This window comes from Trachemys scripta, chromosome 11, assembly GCF_013100865.1.
Source record: "Trachemys scripta elegans isolate TJP31775 chromosome 11, CAS_Tse_1.0, whole genome shotgun sequence".
Taxonomy (NCBI): Eukaryota; Metazoa; Chordata; order Testudines; family Emydidae; genus Trachemys; species Trachemys scripta.
In genome coordinates this window covers 36799787-36822493 of record NC_048308.1, presented here as the reverse complement: position 1 = coordinate 36822493, position 22707 = coordinate 36799787, and the positions used below count along the sequence as shown (strand labels likewise).

At 40.0% G+C, this 22707-nt stretch overlaps 1 protein-coding gene across 1 annotated transcript in view; it reads right to left on the bottom strand.

Moving 5' to 3' along the window:
* The window catches only part of MYO3B (myosin IIIB), a 319441-nt gene that overhangs the window by 207595 nt on the left and 89139 nt on the right, over nt 1–22707 (bottom strand). Inside the window, exon 8 of the mRNA XM_034786511.1 lies at nt 1833–1898. Within this exon, the coding sequence (XP_034642402.1) occupies nt 1833–1898 (66 nt within the window). The remainder of the gene's footprint in view (nt 1–1832; nt 1899–22707) is intronic.

Sequence of the window (22707 nt, the reverse complement as noted above, 5' to 3'; positions counted from 1 at the left end):
CAAGAAATTTCTGGATATATTATTTGTGACATAGCTACAGAATGGACCTAGCCAGGTTTTCAAAGCCAAGGGGAAAAAACAAAAACTGAGGAGTGTTGTTTCAGTTGAAGCACCGGGAATAAGAGATTTAAAGCATTAAGTAACTTGAATAGTGTTGAATCAATAAGGGTCTGATAATATTAGGGCATATTCGTGCAGAATGACATCCTAAGATATGGTGAACATAAGAACATAAGTATGGCCATACTGGGTCAGCCCAAAGGCCCATCTAGCCCAGTATCCTGTCTTCCAACAGTGGTCAACGTAAGTGCCTCAGGGGGAATGAACAGAACAGGTAATCATCAAGTGATCCATTCCCTGTCCCCCATTCCCAGCTTCTGGCAAACAGAGGTTAGAGACACCATCCCTGCCCATCCTGGCAAATAGCCATTGATGAACCTATACTCCATCAATTTATCTAGCTCTTTTTTGAACCCTGTTATAGTCTTGGACCTCACAACATCCTCTGGCAAGGAGGTCACTTCCTCTGCAGTGTGGGGCACGGGTCACTTGTTGGAGGATTCTCTGCACCTTGAGGTCTTTAAACCACGATTTGAGGACTTCAATAACTCAGGCATAGGTTAGGGGTTTGTTACAGGAGTGGGTGGGTGAGATTGTGTGGCCTGCATTGTGCAGGAGGTCAGACTAGATGATCATAATGGTCCCTTCTAACCTTAAAGTCTATGAGTCTATGAGTTCCACAGGTTGTTTTAAATCTACTGCCTAGTAATTTCATTTGGTGACCCCTAGTTCTTGTGTTACGAAAAGGAATAAATAACACTTCCTTATTTACTTTCTCCACACCTGTCAGGATTTTATAGACCTCTATTATATTATACATTTGCTTATTAATGGAAGTTATTATAAGACTTTTGTTAAATTATGCATATCTAAGTTTACTTGTACTAACAAACAAAACATGAGTTTGGTTTATTAAGGATCCCATGCTGAAGCTGGGCGGCACCTACATAACACATCAGTCCCTAACTTAATATGTTTTGTTGGTTTTGGTTTGTAAGAGGTATCTAAGGTTGAATGGAGGGGGGTTAGGACAACTGCTTTGTTCCTCTCCTTTTTAATTTTGATTTTTAATTGCCTAGTACAAGGGTAGGCAACCTATGGCACGCGTGCCAAAGGCGGCACGTGAGCTGATTTTCAGTGGCACTCACACTGCCCGGGTCCCGGCCACTGGTCCGGGGGACTCTGCATTTTAATTTAATTTTAAATGAAGCTTCTTAAACATTTTAAAAATTTTATTTACTTTACATACAACAATAGTTTAGTTATATATTATCGACTTATAGAAAGAGACGTTCTTAAAAACGTTAAAATTATTACTGGCATGTGAAATCAGAGTGAATAAATGAAGACTCGGCACACCACTTCTGAAAGGTTGCCGACCCCTGGCCTAGAATTTACTTCAGCAAACCCTTCCCTGCAAGGCGAGTCCATATGTTGCTACCACATCTCCTATACTACCAAACTTTATCTCTAAGCCATCAAGCAAACCAGGTGTATTAATAGATTCATCCTTGGTCCATCACAAATCAAGAAGCTAGTCAACTTAGTATAGTCCACAGCTGCTGTTAGGCAAATTGCATGAAGAGATCAAACTGAGCTGGTCAGTTTTCAAAACGTGACATGCGGACTTCGATTTCTGAGATCATATGTGTTATAACCTTCTACCAAGCAAAACAACTGTGTGTACCAAGTAAATTCTGCTTCCAGGGTTTCATGTCACTCTGTAAGGCCTTGCAGAGTAAGCAGTTTTTAAATGGAAGGAAAAAACTCACTGTGAAATGAAGTGGTTGAATCCTCTGCACCATTTTTCTGGATGTAGCAAAGTAGGAGGAGGATTTCTGAAAAATACACAGTTTTCAATTTTTAAATTTTAAGGGCAGATCTGTTAAATCATAACGTTATTACAATTTTCTCATGGATCTTCAACAAAGATAATATAAGTTCTGTTAGAAAATGGTGACACAGAAAGGAATGTCCAAATAGTCTATATGCTTTGGATGCCTGTTTCATTCGGTTAACGGGTTTTTTTTTGACAATTCCTCTCCCTCTTAATGAATTTCCCCTTTTTATTTCATTGCTGTTGATGCTGGTGGCAAGTACAGAATGCATAGTGCACATCATGCAAGCTTTCCCACAGTTTGCTTTAATGCAGCTTGACTCGGAAAGGATCATCTGAGGGCTGAGCAGTTAATCCAGTCTCCATGCCCATTCAGTACTTGGCTTCTCCACTCAGCTAACCAATTATGATCGTGATATTCAGAAACATGGACACCTGCATATTAAAAACTAAGGGAGAGATCATCAACAAAATGGTGGTAACTTTCAGTCATTAATGACTTGAACCTTGTATATTCTGGTAACCTGGAGATTAATGTTTCCGTATAATGAGCACTAAAACTATTATAAATGTAGCATATGAATTTTGTAGTAACATTTTCCACTCATTACTTCTTACATTACATATTAACAGAGGTTTCCATAAGAATGCATCCAGACGCTTACATTGTTGAATGCAGTGTAGTTGTAGCCATGTCAGTCCCAGGATATTAGAGAGAAAAGATGGGTGAGGTATTATCTTTTATTGGACAAACTTTGGTTCCTTTCCCAGACCTGAAGAAGAGTTCTGGGTGGCTTGAAAGCGTCTTTCTCACCAACAGAGGTTGGTCCAATAAAAGATATAACCTCACCCCTCTTGTCTCTCCAGAATCTTAGAAATAACAAATATGCTGCCATATATTAGTTGCCATATAACTACTTTCCCCACTGAATACTACAGTAAGTTATATAGATAAGTAAATATTGGCCCATAGTGGAACATCAAATCCAAACCGATTGAACACTGAGGAAATTCAGACATGGATACAATCTTGGTGACTAACATCATCTCCCTCAGAAGGATCTAGACCAGAAAAACAGATCTGAACTCCTCAAACTTTGGGTAAGTTTGGCTCCGCTTCCAGATCCAAACTTCATGGAGTAAGGCCCATTTCTAGTAAAAACAAAACAAAGTTTCCTGCCTAGCACATTGGGTCATTATCTTCCATAGCTTTCTTCAAGCAATTAAGTTTTCAAATACGTTTGAGTAAACATAAGAAAGGTCTGTTATAAAACTTCACTAATTTGTGTTTTAATGTAATTGAGGACACACTGAACTGGCAAAAATAGTCACATACTTTAGCTTAATCTGATACCAAATAGTCATGAATAGTCTCTATATTGCATTATGAATATCACTCATTTAATTCAGGGCCACACTCTACAACCAGACATGGTTTGGAAACATTTTGGAAAACAAAGAGTAAGCAACATAAACACAATGTAAATTTGTACTGATCTGTTTAGCAGTCTTTGAATTTCTCACACATGTACATTCAAATAGTAGCTCTGTTTAACAATTACTAGTCCAAAAAAAATCAAAACATAGTTTAAAAAAGACAATATGGCTTTGTAATAAATGGACCATTTTCATTCATCTGTATCTATTCAAAACAAATGCAGTCATCTTGTTTCATTGCAGGTTGTCACATTGTCTGAGCTGAATATGTTATTATTTTTCTCTTTTGTTACAGAAGATGCCGAGAGTGTAATTTTCTTCACAAAGTAAAGAAATTCAGAATGTTTTGAGGTGCACATCATTTATCAAATTTACCATTAGAATAAATATGTGATGGGTTATTTTCAATGGCACTAATATTTCAGTCCTGTCTTCCATTAACCATGTTCATATCTTTGTGTACATCAGAGAATCTGTAACTGTACATTCAAACACAAAGCACAGAGATACATGAAGAAACAAGACTATATCTGAAAGAGAGACAAGCTTCAAAAATCTCTTTTTCTAATGAACAATGGCTAGCACTTCAGATAAAACCAAGCCTCTCTCTAATGTACTTTCAGAGTGGCCTACAACAAGTATGTTTCTGGTCATTTCACTTTTGACTCCACCTACTGTTACTTTACAGGAACACTGCTTTATCTGACTATCAAAGTTCTGATAATAGCACCCATCTCTACGGTGTCTCAGTGTAAAGCATATTCCTCCTGCCTACAGAATGTTTGCCGTTAAACCTCCCTAGTTTGGAATTTCATTGCAAATTCAAAAGTCAAGCCTGGTTTTTTCAAAAGTTTTGCTAGTATTCATGAACTATTTAATGTAGCTAATAAAGAACTGTTTGCATGTTCTTTTAGATACTATTCTCGAAGTCTAGCATCTGATTATATTCATGAAGGTAATAATGGGGTTTAATTTAAAGAATGTAATTCAGAGGTAGTGTCAGTTCCATAGCATTATTTCACTAAGAATATTCTAAGAAGATGCTTTATAAAGAAACCAAAGGGTAAAACATTTACACTTTAATACATCCCATGTTGCAGATGTTATCATGGACCCAGGTAGGATTTCATAATGGAAGAGCAGACCAGTGAACCAAATGTTATTGTTGATTTGCCTGTGAGAATACAGTTAGTCAATTGATTATTTTCTGGCTAAAGGAAAATCATGTAAAAACAGAATGATCCCTACAAATAGCCATCAGATTATGCTAGCATCAAAGGCGCCTGCTTCTTCTTTTATTGGCTTCTCAATATTCCATCCACCAAATCATAAATCATGGACACTTATAAAGTAACTAATGAGTCCCTGAGTTTATGGACAGTTTCTTGAGCCTAATATTTCTGTATCTGTTCATGGAAGAATTTGGTGTTATTCCTAAATTCTCTCTAATCATCTAGGCTATGCTGGAAAGGTGGTTTTATAGTTAAATCACAGATCTGGATGCCAGAAGTCCGGGATTCAATTCCTGGTGCTGCCATAGACTTCTGTGTTCTTAGGCAAGTCTCGTAATCTGGGTCTCAGTTGCCCTCTCTGTAAAATGGGGAGGATACTGTTTACCCACCCCAGCTTGTTAAGAGGCTAAATTTAATTAATGTTTTTAAAGCACATTGAGATCCTTTGATGGAAGATGCTATTTAAGTGCAAGGTATTATTAATACCTTTATATGCTTCTACTATTTAAATTACCCAGTAGATGAAATGTTGGATCTTGATCCATTGCACAGAGAGTCTAGCAATTGACTTTAGTGAATATAACCAAAGAATGTTTAAGCAACATTAAGGCCTGATTTAAAATCACAATATTGAAGAACGTTGAATGAAGTTTGGAACCCAGTCTTACTGTCCACTCTGCATTCATGTGTGTTCAGAAAAAAGCCAATTCACTTGCCACTGAAGTTAAATCAGATCTGCTGTGTTACTTAAGGATAATGTTATATTCCCCTATAGCCTTCTACAGGCTGATTCTATGGAAGCCGTGGTAACCTCATAATAAACCATGAAGCCAAGAAGTGTAGGCATGCCAATTATTGGAGATTTATGGACACCTAGCACTCAGTGGGTTTCCCTACAAATGGCCACATATGCAGGAGTAAATAATATACCAGCTGAAATAAGGTATAGGACATGCTGATTAACATGTAATGCAATTCACTGAGAGTCATGTTATGCTATAATAAGAGATAATACAATTGTAACAATTCTAATAACAATACATTTACTAAGAAAAGTCCTTCCCAAATGGGATTTCTCAAGTGCTTGGCAGTTTTCTTTTCCAGTAATCATCATCCTAGCTTTAGGGATATATCTCCTATGCCCAGACCTGCATTTCCTTCCCTGTAAACTGGAACTCTGGCTCTTTCAGCTATCCCTCACTGCCTGGATATCTGGGTCCCTTGTTCCTCTTGGGTGACAGGAGCGTCAATTTGCTTAGCTTCTCTTGGTGATGCCTCAGTTGCTTCACGGCACTACAAACCTCACTTGTGCCACACTAATCCCAATTTAACTGAACTCAAATTAAAAACTAGTATAAACATACTGTAATGTTAATTGTTCCAACTCTTTGCACCATATCATGGCATTAAGAATGCAGATGACGTTAAGAACTCACTGTGTTAATATTTTGCTGCCATCCTTGGGCTGAAGCACCCCTCGTGAGCTCACTAAAAGGAGATTTTAAAGACAATTCTAGCGTTGGTAAGGCCACCCCTCTCTCAAAATCATAAGCAACACTCTGGCATTCCCTTTTCCCAGAGAGATGCCTTTCTTTCTTTCTTCTTTTCAGAAGCACCTTTTCCCCTGTCTGTCCTACCCCAAGAGGATTCAGGTAGCTCTAAGTGACTCTGTTGTCATCAAATATCTCCTGATCAGTCCTGAGGCTGTAGCAGCTCAGGTGCTGCTGGAGGAAGCTAAGCGATAGCCTTCCAAGCCTTTTAAAATAGTGTGTTAGCTTACTTTCCTTTTTAGAATCAGATTGGCCTTGAACACACAATACTAACCAAGGATTCCTACAGAGTTTTTATGGACGGTTCAATATATAGGACAAGATCTTGCCATCCTGTGGAAAGGCACTCTGCAGGTCTCAAAGTTAGATAGGACAAAATGTGGTTTAATTAGGACAAAGGTTTCACTGCATTGTGTGGTGGAGGTGGGAAATACCACGGATCTTGGTGCATCTGAAGAGGCCAAGGTTCCTGCAAAAGGCAGCCAGACAAACTCCTAAGACAACTGTTGAGTGTTAGGCACATGAAAATAGGTTAATATCCAGGGATATGTAAATGTCCAAGAATTTGGTTTTCCTTTGAAAATACTGTAACTTTCCTGAAATCTGAAACTAATGATCAATTAAAAATTCTGATTTATAACACTGGAATTGCATGTATGAAATATAAAGTGATTGCATCAAATAGCTTATATAGTGCATACTGTATTATCATGTGTTGAACCACAGCCAAATACAGCACTTGTCTTAGTACTTTGGTCCAAACAGGAATCTATCTAAGGTCATTTGTGTCTCAAGATTATGTTATATCCAACATGTGTTATTCTACTGATGGCATCTCTTTACATCAGCTGATGTCATTGGACTTCATTAGTATCTGGCAACTTCTGCAGCATTTTGCACATATTCATAAAAAAGCTAAATATCCATCTCTTAGTAACTTGCTGATGCGTCTCATGCAATTCTTCTTGTTCAAAAAGAGCACATGTAACCAATTCAATCATCCTTGCCATATACAAGGAGCTCAAGGACAATAGCAGCTTATTTTCTAATATAAGCGATGGATAATTGCAAGAAGTAGATATGAAGTTCAGTGCATGAGCTAGCATAGCTAGGCCTTTCTAAATGCACTGTGAAAATGGTTCTCTTCTGATGCTAGAAGGGTGATCAACCATTTATTTCCCAAGTTTGTGCCTTTTTTCCTCTAGTCCTTAATTCTATAATTAGACTAATACCAAATGTTCCATTTCCTTAGGCAGAATCATTGTTTTGCTAATGGATATTGTCCTCCTTTCACTGCATTCTCTGCCTTCCATGGTCTGATTGTTGTACTTACTTTGTGGGAGTTTTGATGAGTGAGGACTGTTGCATTGAGCCCATACAGAAGGTAACCTACATACACACACAGCACGTTTTTAAAATGTTCCTTAGAACATGAAGACATTAGCAAGCTCAGCCCCAGAGAAGAATTGATTCTGAATGATCAGTAATAGGGAGTATGTGCTGGAAATGTTTTAATCCATTGAGTTTGATGTGTTTTCTGTCATTCAGTTTGCCTCCAAAGTCACAGCTGGTAAAACCAAATGGGTATTTTACCACAATCAGACCAGCAACGTGGTTCAGTGAGCACCATTTGTCCTTTAAATTAAGCCGTGTGCCTAATTATTGCTCATAGTTAATAGATTTATAATATGCAAAAGGAAAATAATGGCTTCAGATTTTAAATACTTTTTTTGACAAATTAAAAATGTTTGAAAAGCAAAATGCACTTTTAAAAAAAATTTCAATAAATTTAGCAACATCTTTTAAAAGGAAAACCAGAACCAGTCTCAAATGAACAGATTGTATCATCAGAGCCTGCCACACTGTTTCTAATGGGGGAATTAGCAGCTGAGCATCAACACCTGTCACTGTGAACAGGCTCTGGCAAACACAACCAGGTACATGCTTCTTGTGAATTTCTTACAACAGTTTGAAATGAGACAAGCAGAGAAAATATTTATGTTAATATTTGCCAGGTTTATACTTAAACAGATTTCACTTGAAATGATACATATACACCTATTTCCTAAGGTGAAATTTTCTGTCTATAAACAAAGTGAAGTTAATGATGTGTAATAATGAGATTCTTCCACTATTGGTTACATAATACAAATGGCTTGTATGAAAATAGGTAAATACCTGAATGAAATTTACACCTAACAAGTTCTCATAGAGGGTTAAGGTCTGACCCTGCAAAGACTTACTATTCTGTATAGTTATACAGAAAGTAACCAGACTGCTCACAGTAGGAGTGAGTACCTGCACTATGGCAGACTTTAATGGGAGTTGCCTGAGGCCCTAGGCCAAGAAATACACATTTACAGATTCAGGTCCTGAGGTAGCAGGACTGGCTAGAGAGTCAGTCACAGCTAATGAGTATCTTTTTCAAGCCCAAAAGATCTCCCACTCCACTGCCTTAGTCACAATACATTTGAAAGGGCCCCAGGGCACTTTTATGTCTGGGTCTCACATAGGGAGGTCAAAGAGGAGATCATAATGACAAGAAATGTGCAAGACATGCTGTCCTCATAATTAATCTAGTAAAAAGAACAGGAGTACTTGTGGCACCTGAGAGACTAACAAATTTATTAGAGCATAAGCTTTCGTGGACTACAGCCCACTTCTTCGGATGCTTATGCTCTAATACATTTGTTAGTCTCTCAGGTGCCACAAGTACTCCTGTTCTTTTTGCGGATACAGACTAACACGGCTGCTACTCTGAAATTAATCTAGTGTGATTTGTCAAATGGCTTGAAAAATTTCCCCAACAGCCACTAAACCAAACTAAGCCTAATAACCAGTATGAACACCTCCTGGGCCACTAATCACCCTAAAGCCATGTGCCCTAAAATTTAAAGGAATACAACAGTTGTGTCCTGTTAATTGTGCACTGTATTTAATTAAAATATTATCAATCCACTTTGAATTTAATTCTTTTTAAATATGAAACCTACTAAAAAGCTGGTCACATAGCAGTAAAATATATTTGTTACAACTATTATCTGATGGTTTTTACATCTATTTATTAAATAATACATTCAACAAATAGTATTTGGCCAACTATCGAGCTAAGTGAAGACTGCAAAAAAGTATTTGTTGAGAAAATTATTTGACTGAAATGTCTCAAATTATATATTCACTGAATACTATTTTCTATAGGCCACACCCATGCTCCTTCTTTCTTATGCCCGTCTGTACCCTAACCCACATACCAGGATTGAAAATTTACCAAGCATTTTACAGCCAGTAGACTAAACCTACTAGCCACAAACTGATAAAGATGGCGTTCCGACTAGCAATGGGTAATGCCCAAGAGAGAAAGCAACCCTGCACAGTCTCCCTCAGCTCCGGGGGAGGGGGTCGGAACTTGCAAGGCAGGGTGCTGACACACTCTCAGCACCCCAAAAACTCTCTCTCCCCCCACACTCCCTGTCACACTCCACCCCACCCCTTTTGAAAAGCACGTTGCAGCCACATGAATGCTGAGATAGCTGCCCATAATGCACCGCACCAATGCAGCTGCAAATGTGGCCACGCCAGTGCGCTGGCAGCTGTCAGTGTGGACAGGCTGCAGCGCTTTCCATACTCAGCTGTACGAAGGCGGGTTTAACTCACAGCGCTGTACAGCTGCAAGTGTAGCCATACCCTTAGACCACAACACAAGCACTGTGTAGTGTGCTTCTGAATCTAGGGAAGTTTTAACTTGCTCATAGTTTATTAGTTCACTGGCTACAATAAAGTCCATTTTAAATGCATCCCATGTGTTCCCCCCCCAATTTTGACATATTAGGGGGTCTCCAGGACCCCAATATGGAAATAATTGGGTGATTTTTGGTCCAATATGAAGGTTAAATGTGCAGAAAACAAAAACATTCAGTTTAAATTATTCCAAATCATTGTCAATTCCGAGCAGTAAAGATATGCCAGTTCAAATCATGTGGGATTTCCCTTCATTTAAACAAGAAATGGCTGCCCTCAAGTTAGACCAAAAGATATTGACAGAACAGAATCAGTTAAGAATATCAGTAGTGGAAGTAAAATGCTTCGATATGTTTCACTATCTTTTAATTACAATTCCATAACCAGCAGATATTTCCTCCACCACTGGGACTCTCACTCTGACACTTCGTTGTGCGCATGCTATTGAAGTCAGAGCCAAGTCCCATGGAATATAATATGTATATTTCGAGATGCAAGTTAAATAGACAAATATACTGATAAGATTGTGGAGTATTTATTGCTGAAAAGACTGTAGAAAGAATGTATTTTTTTCCTGAGTTTTCATGATTCTTTCTCCTGATGCACTAAAATATAAATTGGACATTTGTTTTCTTTTCACTTCCCAGAAACAAATAATACTCTGGGAGCTTTGTGAGAATCATAAAGCCACATTGGCCCTCTTCTCTTTGTGATTTCAGGCTATATTTTTTCACCACCACTGAAGAGGCAAAAAAACCAGATTAACGATTAGACACTCCAGCTGGCTTGTGAGGTTTTGACTGACAGCTGGAGAAAATTTTTTCCTGCAGCTGTAAAAGAAAAACAAGTGAACAAGATACCAAACAGATTTTTAAAACTAAAATTTTAATCAGGATTTGTTGGCAAGTCTCCAATCATGAACATTTTTTGGCAGTTGGCATAGTAATGAGCAAGAACCTATGTCAACATATAAATTCAGTTTCAAAATTATACAGAAAACATCTTTCAAGTTTCAAGAAGCACTATATAAATCACTGGAAGAAAAGCATTTCAAGAAGAATTTAAGGAGGGGGCCAAAAGAGATTCTTTTTCATGTATCGAGCCCAGTGTTTCAAAGCAGTATTTGTATAACAAATCATGAGTCACTTATAAAGCAATAATGATACGTGCAAATTTGTATGCATTTAGCATACTAAATTATTTTGAAGGTCAAATCATAACGTTCAGAAGAAACATTTAAGAAAATAAACTCAATTATATGAATGTTGAAGTTCATACAGACTAGAAACATGGCTGTTAAAGTATGGCAAAGTGTTCTGCTTGGGAACATCTGGATTATCTTTGACTTTTTCCCTTGAACATTGCAATTCACAGGCCACTGGTTTCAGACTGATTTGGCAGCTGCACAGGTTTTATTAGCCTTTTGCAGGACCTGACAAGGCATCATTTATTTCTGTCATTTACTTTTCCGTTTCCAGTTTCAGTTTCTAGCTTCATTCAGACAGAAACAAGTATTATATTTCACAGAAACCTTCAGATGCAGATGAATAAGTAGAGTTTTGCTTTTCAATGGTTAAGCTTCATAATGTATATTTAAGCTAATAACTTTATGGTTATGGGATGGCATTTCATTTATTCATGAAAATCTTTGAAAGTTAAGGGGCAACTGAAATTAACAGCTGGAATTGAAACTGGGGAAGTATTGTGAAAGATTTTTTTTATTTATAATCAGTTCACATCTTTACTGCAATGTATTATTTTGCTTTTCTATTAAAATCATGGCTTTGTGAATTTGCAAAGAGGAGAGTGCCAATTAGCAAAGAAGGAAATTTGCGCCTGACTGAAATACATACGGTATTGTCTAGACATTGCAATTCTGTAGTTAGACTATTAAAACATTCCAATTACACCGTATATTTATATCTGAAATTAATGCCTTAAGTAGAATCCATAGGTGAAAATCTGGCAAGTGGGTTCATAAGGACACCCATTCTGAGTTCTTTGTGTACCACAAAACTCACATTCATTTCCAGCCTATTTACCAGCCCCGACGGGGGCCACGTGGCTGACAGCAGTACTTTCCTGTGATGCAGAGCAGATCTGCCTCTGTTCATTCAGACTAAGAGCTGCAAATGAGCAGGGTCAAGGGACGGAATACTGATTGGGCAGCCACAAATCATTTTTCTGATGGGGAGGAAGAGCACAGATTAGCAGGGCCAGATTAAGGCAATCCAGAAGCCTAAGCACACCCCACGTGGGGACCATGCGACTCTGCTCCCATGTTGTGATTTGCCCTTGCTTGGGATGGCAGGGACCATGAACACAAGAGCTATCTGCTGAGGTTCCATGACCACCTCTCCAAAGTTTAGGAGGTCTGAGGTCTGTCCCAGAGGAGGGAATAATCTCCTCCCTTCCCTCCCCAGCAGATGAAGGGGCCCTGCTGACACTACCACAGCAAAGCCAGGATTTTCAGGTCTTCAGTTTCCATTTTTTTCATCAAAAAACCCAGCATACGTCAACCAAAATCTTCCCATGAAAATTTTTGTTTTATTCAATAAGCTATTTTTGGTCAAAAAATGGTTCTATTGAAAAAAAAATTGCTGACCAACTCCATTATTTATTTGTTTGTTTATTATGCTAGGTACTTTAAAGGCAAAGGCTATTCCCTCCCTTGAACAATTTGGAATCTAAGGGCCCGATTCCGCCATCCTTACTCAAATGGAGTACTGGTCCATGGGACTAGTTACAGAGTGAGATACTATTCTGTGTGGTCAAAGGTAACAGTATTGGGTCCTAAAAAAAAAAATATCAGGACACAACAAGTGAAAACAAAATGCACAGGAGTGGGTAGGAGAGCTAGAGCATAGAGGTTACATACACAAAATTACACCATGATGTCTGAGAGGAAAGAAAACGGAATAGAAGGAAGGGAAGCAAAGTCTACCAAAAGGAATAGTAACAGGGTTACATTTTAAAAAAATGTATTAGATAAGATACAATGGGGGGCAGTCCCTCCAGAAACTATGGAGGGTGGTGACCGCCCCCTCATCTTTAGCTAATCAAAGCTTCTGGAGGTGGGCCTGTGCCAACTCATAGTACACAACACAAAAGCACTGTGCAGTGCGCTGTGTTTGGCTGTCTCCATTCACAAGAGGTTGGGGACTGAGATAAGAAGGGTCACAGGACAAATTCAATGGCTGAACTATGTGAAAAGGTTTCTACAATGCCTGCCCACAATAAACCTTGCTTGCACCAGAGTTGTCGATCACTCACTCTCATGAAGAGTGCATTCACTTCAAATTTTTAAAACAAAGAATACCTAGAGAAGTCACATACAGCTTGAATGACAATAGCATAATAGGGGCTTGCTGGTTTTCATCCCAAACACCACCGTGCAGCATTTTGAAAGTGATGTAGGGGCCCAATCTTTATCCCACTGAAGTCAGTGGCAAAACTTCCACTGACAAGACTGGCTGTAAAGAAAAGTCATCAATAAAATGTGATACATGTAAAGATGAAATCAGCAATTTACATGTAATTGTGGGCATGTAGGTGCATAAACCTAATGTAGCTCAATTTGTAACTAAGCGCATGTATTGAGACCCAGAAAAAAGGAACATTGTCCTTGACCAATGAAAGCTTATTATGGGACAAATGGTTTTTGTGCTACTATTGACAAAAGTTCTTGGTGCTCACATCATGATCTGCACACACCATAACCAGGGAACATTTTGAGCTATAATCAGGCCCACCTGTGTATTTCATCTCCCAGCAATGGAATCTCAAGTTGTTTGGTTTATTTTTTAAACAGACATTTTCCTTTCTTTAGCTTCGGCTTTTAGCTCTACAGAAAGGGTTTTGCAAAGGTGAGACAGTCTGTGGCAGTCATTTCACAGCACTGTTGCAATGCTGCAGATTAATGCATGTTCACATTTATAATCCACAGTCTCTTATCATCATCTTTGAGAATGTGTTTGGCCCCGACACAGGGGTATAAAGGAGGGAGAGGGCACAAGGAACCTTCCTTCCCTCCCTCCCTCCCCCACCCCTCCACCTCCAGCACAGGGCCATGCAAAATGTGAATCTTGTGCTCAAGGAGTGCAAGAACTCTGCATAGTTAACATTACTTTAGGACTAACCTCCTTCAAAGGTGATGGGGAGGAGAAGGAAAGGTGTTTGGCCATCCCCTGCACTCTCACCAAAGCTTTTGCAGTAGCTGTGCTCCCCAGAGCTTCAGGAGGAATTAAGCCTACCTTAGACACAACAGGCCTTTTTCATATCCCCAATGCAGCAGAGCAGCAACTCTGTAAGAATCCACCAGTCACAACTACTGGCAAGAGAAAGGAAGCAGCTTCAGACATCTGGAAAACTTCATCCAGCTTTCATGTTTAGTTTTTGAAATCTTATGATCAGAGCTTTGCTGGATGTTATTTAACAGTTTGCAAATACCAGAATAACTTTATTTCCAGGCACCTGATCTGCAAATAGTAAAATGCTAGTAATCTGTTTGTGTCCAGAGGTAGCAAAATATGATTGGATTCTTTTGCATAATCTGATCAAATTACCTGTGATGATTTCAGACAAGTCTCTGGTATCTGAAATATTTTGAAAATAAGTGAAGGATGAAATTTGAGCTATAGTGGAGGGGAGAATGCAAGGGCAGAGAGCATGAGACAACGAGAATTATTAGCGATACTATACAATTGAACCAGAGCTGGTTGCAAAGCCTGTTGGCCACTGACCCCTTGGTCCTGCAAAGCCTGTTGGCCACTGACCTCTTGATTTGAGGGAACCAGAAATGTAAAGGAGAAAAACAGCTTTCGTTTTAGGGAGGCAGTGTTGTCAAATAGATAGAGCACTACACTGGGAGTCAGGAGACCTGAGCTCTATTCCCAGCTCTGCCACTAACCTGCCTGTGTGACCTTGAGTAAATCATTTCACCTTTCTGTGCCTCAGTTTTACCTCCCTTTGTCTGCCCTATCAGTTTAGATTATAAACTCTCTAAGGCAGAAGGCAAAGACAAAGTGCTTTAATTTTATATAGCAAGAAAGGAAACCAATGAAGGGATTCAAGAAGGGGGTGCTCCAGGGGTGCTGGAACAATTTGTATAGTGGGATGCTGCAAGCCATTTAACCGAACTGTAAACCGTGTATATAATGGAAACTACTTCAAGCCAGGGGTTGAGGCAGCATCGCCAGCAGCTCTAGTTTTAGCACCTATGGTGATGGGTGGGTAAGATGATTTTATCAGAGGTGAGAAGCAGGACAGACTGTCAAAGAGAAGATTACAGTAGTCAAAACAGAGTGATATGATCAAAGTGTGGCTTTAGCAGTGGAAAGTGTGGACACAGGTCATACTACATATGAAGGAGTAATAGGACTTAAAAAGCGATTTGATCTAGGGAGAGACAAATCAAGGATGTGAACTGGGGAAATACAGAGGGAAGAGTCTTCAACTGAGATAAAGAAGGTAGGCAAAGGGACGTTATAAGAATCCCAATTTTTGAGAGCATGAGTTTGTGATGGTGGTGGATGATTGAGAGGGAGCTCAGGGGAGACAGGACAGAGGGCAAGAGGCAGGAGTACAGAAGTATATTTGAGAATCATAAAGAGATCATGGTTCAAACCATGGGAGCAGAGGTGGTAGCCAAGAGAAGGAGATTGAATGAAATCCCAGCCCCAATAAAGTCAATAGAGTTTTGTTATTGGCTTCATTGGGGCCAGAATTTCATCTTTCATGTACAAGAGGACAGGAGTAACTATTGGACATCAGTCCATATCACAAACCACCTGTACAATCCAACAATAAATTGTTTTATATCATCAATACTGTCTGTTTAAAGGCTTTCCACTATAGCAAACATCCACGCACAAGACGGGATCCTGAACTACTGCAGCATTTTTACCTTAAAACCACCAGAAAATGTTATTAGATTTCTATGCACCAGGTAGGTGCCTATTCTCCACAGTTGAGTTACATTCCCTTTAAAGATGTCCTGCAAAGCCAGGGGGAAATGGGTTTGTGACCTTTTTTCATGTTTATGACATATAAAGCAGGCCTGAAATGATAACTTCTACTTGTTTTATCACCTTAGGCTATAAAATCTTATCTTCCCTCCTTTGTTCGAGTACTCCTTGGAGAGCCAAACAACTTAAGGGACTTGAACGTGGGTCAGTAGGGCTCCAGCTGGGTGGTGCTTTTACACCACCACCAGACAGCCTTCACAAAGCCATGGTCAATAGACTGTACATCCTGAGAGACCGATCACTGCAGGAAGTGCCACCCATGATAGAAATGACTGGCAGCCCCTCCCATGACCTCTGATTGGCCACATTACATGATGCACGACAACATTAACTATACAGATTGAGTATTACATTTTCTTTAATGTTTAGCCACTTTCCTCAGGTTGGATCTCTGCTTTTGTTTCCATTGCAAGATGTTTTCTGGCTTTTTCTCCCCCATACAGTTAAAGCAGATGTTGCCTGTAAAAGTCTGATGTGTTTGCATGCTGGCAACACACCATGGTTCATCAACTAGCCAAATAAAGCTATCCTTTTGTAATTCAGCACATCTCTTCTCTACACTTGTTTCTAATATGCGAGAGGTCTGATAAGAGGGAATCTGTGATAATCTACAAACTATTAACTTTTTATAAAGAAAGAAACCTAGGAGATGCATTCTGGCCAGTTCTACCAAATTAAGTTGCACAATATAAAATTCCTTCTTCTAGCCTTGTATAGTGATGGAAGGCCAATATACTACACCAATTTTTTGATTCTGAAACTTTCCTGGTACTAGGGCTGCTGGAGGCTAGTGCACACTTGGGTGCTAACCTCACCCGAAAAGGGCAAGGAATGGGTCATGTCCCCATCTCACTTCCCACGGGCTAGCAGAGCTAGGGTGGCACAGATGATGATTATATGCTACAACCTTTCAAAGGGTATGACAGGGTTTTCTCTGACCCATGTTTCCAGCTCACAGAGTTCTCATAACCTCTCCCTCCCCCCTCAACATGTGACTATAGTTGTAAAGCCACAACCACATGGTCAAACATGCTGGCCTATCATTTTTAATATTTTCCCTTTCTGCAGGTACGGTGCAAAAGAGAGTATGATGTCCTTCAGTGTAGAAATGATGATACTAGAGTCAGGCTGTCAGGCAAAACAAAACCTGCCATTTCTCTCCCACTTACATCTTCTCTGGTCCTATTTGTCCTGCACACCAACCCTCTACCCCAGCCCTGAGCCCCCTCCCACACTCCAAGCCCCTCATTCCCAGCCCCATCCTGGAGCCCGCACCCCCTCTCACACCCCAACCCCTACCCCAGTCCAGTGAAAATGAGCGAGGGTGGGGGAGAGCGAGTGAAAGAGTGAGGGGGATGGAGTGAGTGGGGGCGGGGCAAGGGTATTCAGTTTTCTGCAATCAGAAAGTTGGCAACCCTACATGGTAGCCAAAATTTACATTTTTTTTTACCTGAAGTTAGGCATCTAAATCCACTTAAAGACTCCTCAATAAGTAGCCAATGTGATATGGCTGTAACCTCTTGCCTTCAGAGTTTATTCCAGAGCTTCACCTAGTTAAAGCCCCTTGCACATTTTGCTGCTTGGTGTTTACAACCATCATTTGATCACGATGGATAAGGACTATTTCATTCTTGCTATTAAAATGCTTCTCTGTCATATCCAATCAAAGGTAGATGAAAAACCATGTGGTCTGAATATTTTCTCTCTCAGTGTTGTGTCTCCTGTCCCAACCCCATCTCTCTTCCATGAAGACAAGCAGAGAAACTGCAGGCTCTTCTACTCTATACTATGGGTTTGATTCAGTCACCACCTATCTGAGGGCCCATGGCAATGGAAAGTTTACCTGGAGTGTGTCTGAAGCTGGGCAAGATGCATGGGGGCCCACAGCTGGCCAGCTGAGCCTTAAAAGTGGGTGATGTTGATCAAGGAAGAGTCTTTGGCCAGGTAACCTAGGGGATGCACCGATCCAATGTATTCCCCATGCAGCATTGACTGGTGGGTCTCCTGTGAAGCCATTATTCAGTTTAAAGCTGCCAACCCTTGGTGACATCCCTAAGGGAAGGCAGCAATGAAAACACCATGTGTTCTCCCCAGGGGGTGAATCCTCCCAGGATGCTGGGGTGCAACTGGCAATCTCTGCCCTACAGCTCTTTGAAAAAAATATCAACAGCATATTCGTTGTTTAAGATCAGCTAAAGCAGAAGCAAAGCAATGTTCTTCTTCCTTCCAGTATTTAGAGCATTCAAAACAACCGCTAAGGCTTTATTTGTTTGCAGCTGCTACAGTGGAAGAAAAAAAAAAGATGAGTTTACACAATTTAAATCCTGATGGACCACAATTTAAATCCTGACTCAAACACTTACCGTTTTAAAAGGGAAACTGAATGCTATTTGAGCAGATTTTCTAAATGTATGCTTCATGCATGCTTGCTTTATACAGAACCAAGGCATTCTTAAAATTTCAAGCAGGAAAACCTGCTCTGGTTACCTTGGTGATAAACTAAAGATAAAAATTGTACATAATTGTTGCTGATGTCACTGCTCCCATATTGTTTCCAAGGCTACAGAGAATCTCAAATAATTGTCATGTTTCATTTCTATACAGTATTGGAAGCCTATTTTCTTTGCTCAATAAATTGTTTAGTACTGCAGGTAATCTATCTAAACCTTATCTAATAAGGCATCAGTAGCCTCTCAGCAACCTCTGTTAATGATGTGGATATATATGTTGAAAATGTCGCTAGGTAGGTCTGTATCAAGCAATTTAACCCCTAGATTATCTCAATTATTTTTATCCTAAGATTCTATTTCCATAACAAAGTCTATTAATCAATCATATAAAAACATCAGAAAAGTAAATGTCTTATTGCAAAGCAATATTACATGTAAATTATCAACCTAGCAGAAGCTGTTCTTTTGCTTGAATGGCAGAAAATTGGCTAAGTATTTATAACTCACTGATTTTTCCATCCAGCCTTCAAATTCACAAGTACTTCTCTGCACAACACAAACTTAGCCATGCCTCATTTTCTCCACTATAACCTCTAGTTTACATTGCTTAGTAGCGAGAATCTCCTTAACATTATTAATTACTGTATTTAATGACAAGTTCTTGTTTAAAGTGTAACTGCCTCAGGACAACTACAATCTATGCCATTATCTAGTGTAGTTTCTTAGGAATTCTTGCTTAAATGGTAACCAGTTCTGACAACATACTAAAAAATATATATATTTAATGTTCAATTATTTGCAAAGCAGAATATGTACAGCTAAGCACAGCCCTATAAATCTAACCAGAATGCTGCATTTCCAATGCTCAATTGTGTTGAAATAGACAATTGTTAGTGGGCATCCATCTACCACCTCTCCTTGTGTAGGATATGCCTTTCATCACTTGACTGCACTCAGAGTGCAGGGCTTGACCTTGTCAGCATGAAATTTTCCACTGGAGCAAAACAAAATGGCACTTACTGTATCTTAGCAGTCTGCTCTTACTTACGGAATGGATTCTGAACAGTAACAATTTACTTTAGAAACTGGTTGACTAAAATAGCTTATGTGCATATAATGCATGAAATGGGCTACATATGGATTTACTAAACAAATCTGGCAGGCAACTCTGTTCTGTACTAGAATTCTGAAAAAGTCAAAGAGCAGAACACAGGACACCCCAGCATACAAAAGACAGGCCTTTCCCTCTGTTTGTAAAGGGAATGGCTAGTATCAGAGCTGAGCAAATACTACCAACATGTTTCCATGATTATTCATGTACAATTCTCAGCTAATTCATTTTGATTGTGCTCACGTCTCATCTGTGCTCACTTTCCACGAATGCTCTAGCAAACGGGTTTACTGGCAGGAATGCTTGCTGAAACTGCACATTTTAAGCAAATGTTGCAGAATATTTATATAAAAGGATTTTTTTTTAATGTTTGCAATCGCAAGTATTCATACTAGAAACGTAGTCTAAGAATTACTCTTATCAAATCAAGAAACAGCAGTGTACCACATGCCTGTGTCCTATCCAAACTGCTGAAATTCTGAATATCAAAGACTGACAGTGAACTGCTCATGAACAAGCTACAGACCCTGAATTACCTGCTGAAATTATTCAGTAAATAGATGTGCACAACGAATGCATCTGCTAAAATCACAATCTATTTGTGGAAAATTGGTGAACAGAAAAAAGAGAAAGGCAAAATCTATTGAATACATTCTTAATTCGTCGTGCACTAACTGTTATATATTTGCCAATGTAATTCACCTAAGAAATTATATATAGCAAATAGTATAGACCAGAGTGTTAATGTTTAAAGAAAGAGTTTTAGGTAAGCTATAATGGGAAGAACTTAAATTCTTAAAGCCTTGCATCTTGTATAATATACCTGTACAAAGTGAGTACCATGTGGATGTAAAACACTACTGCCCAGTCTGAGTGCAGAATTCTGACTTTATAACATTTTATCACCACTGCAGATATGTATAATTGACTACTGATGGTGTAAGGCAGTGGAGAATCAGGCCCTCATTTTGCTATCATATGAATGCTAAGATCTGCCACACAAATACTATTTTGATTGTAGCCATTTAGGTCTAAAAGGGCAATAATTAATGGATGTATTTATGTGGCTTTGGAAGCACACACACCTCTCTCTCCTTGCTCTTTTAGCCACTACTACACCCTACAATCAGCAACACATTATTGAGTCAATTCATCCCTGGCACAACTGCATTTAAGCCAGTGGATTACACCAATGATGAATTTGGCCACTGCCACTACCACTTTTCACAGGGATTGGATTCTGGGCAAGGTTCCTGCCCCAGCTCGGCCAGTACAGAGTCCTGACTTTAATACACCTAATAGCTGCAAACTGTGACAAACTGTTGGCTTTTTAATGGTGACAAAACATTGAAATCCCAGAGCCTGAGACAACACAACTCATTTCCCATGGAACTAAGACCTATTTCACCAGCCCTCATAAGTAAAAGGCTATCACATTAACCCACATCGTTCCTTAACTTTCACACTGTTGTGTGAATAATTTAATAGATTGGATTTAAAAAACAGAATGATTATAGGGGTATCTGGTAGTACACTTTCCATGAAGACCTTAGCATTCTGTATCCCCAGTTCAGTGGATGATGGCAGTATCCAAAAGATTATACGGAACTCTCACAAGGGTAAGCAAACTTTGGGTTCAATAAGAACTGAAGCTTTGTCCATCCTAGAACCAAAAGGAGCATTTTTAAGCTTTAGAAAAGTTCTGATAAGGACCCTTCAAGCTACACAGAAAAGGAGGAGCTATGGCTGAAAACCCTGGGGGTGACCTCCAGCTGAAATAGCAGTTTAGCCTTTCTCCCGATACCAATTTCCTAGGTTTATAATAAGGTTTCTTATACAGGGTTTGTTAACAAAATTAGTAACTACAGTGCTGTTTCCAGCACTTGTACTGAGAATGTCTTGAACACCATGGTACAGTTATAGCACTAGTTGTAAATGGCAACTAGTTGTAAATTAAGCCTGGACACGTTCACATGACAAAGCCCTTTCTTTTGACTTAAGGGGCCCTTTAAACCGGTTTCTTTACTCCATCTCCGACGAAGGGATTAGCAATAAAATCGGCCTTAGCGGGTCGGAATTGGGGTAGTGTGGACGGAATTCGACATTATTGGCCTCCGGGAGCTATCCCACAGTGCTTCATTGTGACCGCTCTGGACAGCACTCTCAACTCAGATGCACTGACCAGGTAGACAGGAAAAGCCCCGCGAACGTTTGAATTTCATTTCCTGTTTGCCCAGCGTGGAGAGCACAGGTGACCACGCAGAGCTCATCAGCACAGGTAACCGTGATGGAGTCCCAGGATCGCAAAAGAGCTCCAGCATGGACCGAACGGGAGGTACGGGATCTGCTCGCCATATGGGGAGATGAATCAGTGCTAGCTGAACTCCGTAGCAGTAAACGAAATGGCAAAATATTAGAAAAGGTCTCCAAGGCCATGAAGGACAGAGGCCATAACAGGGACGCACAGCAGTGCCGCGTGAAAATTAAGGAGCTAATGCAAGCCTATCACAAAGCCAGAGAGGCAAACGGAAGGTCCGGGGCAGAGCCGCAAACATGCCGCTTCTACGCGGAGCTGCATGGCATGTTAGGGGGTGCAGCCACCACTACCCCAACCATGTGCTATGACTCCGTCACTGGAGAAACACACAGGGAAGAGGGTTCGGGGTACGAGGAAGAGGAGGATGAAGATAATGTAGATAGCTCACAGAAGCAAGGAAGCAGAGAAACCGGTTTCCCCAACAGCCAGGATATGTTTATCACCCTGGACCTGGAGCCAGTAACCCCCGAACTCACCCAAAGCGTGCTCCCAGACCCTGAGGGCACACATGGGACCTCTGGTGAGTGTACCTTTGTAAATATTACACATGGTTTAAAAGCAAGCATGTTTAATGATTAATTTGCCCTGGCAATCGCGGCCAGTACAGCTACTGGAAAAGTCTGTTAATGTGTATGGGGATGGAGCAGAAATCCTCCAGGGACATCTCCAGAAAGCTCTCCTTCATGTACTCCCAAAGCCTTTGTAAAAGGTTTCTGGGGAGGGTTGCCTTATCCCGTCCGCCATGGTAGGACACTTTACCACGCCAGGCCAGTAGCACCTAGTCTGGAATCATTGAATAACAAAGCATGGCAGCGTATGGTCCCGGAGTTTGCTGGCATGCAGACAACATCCATTCCTTATCACTCTTTGTTATCCTCAGAAGAGTGATATCATTCACGGTCACCTGGTTGAAATGGGGCGATTTTATTAAGGGGACATTCAGAGGTGC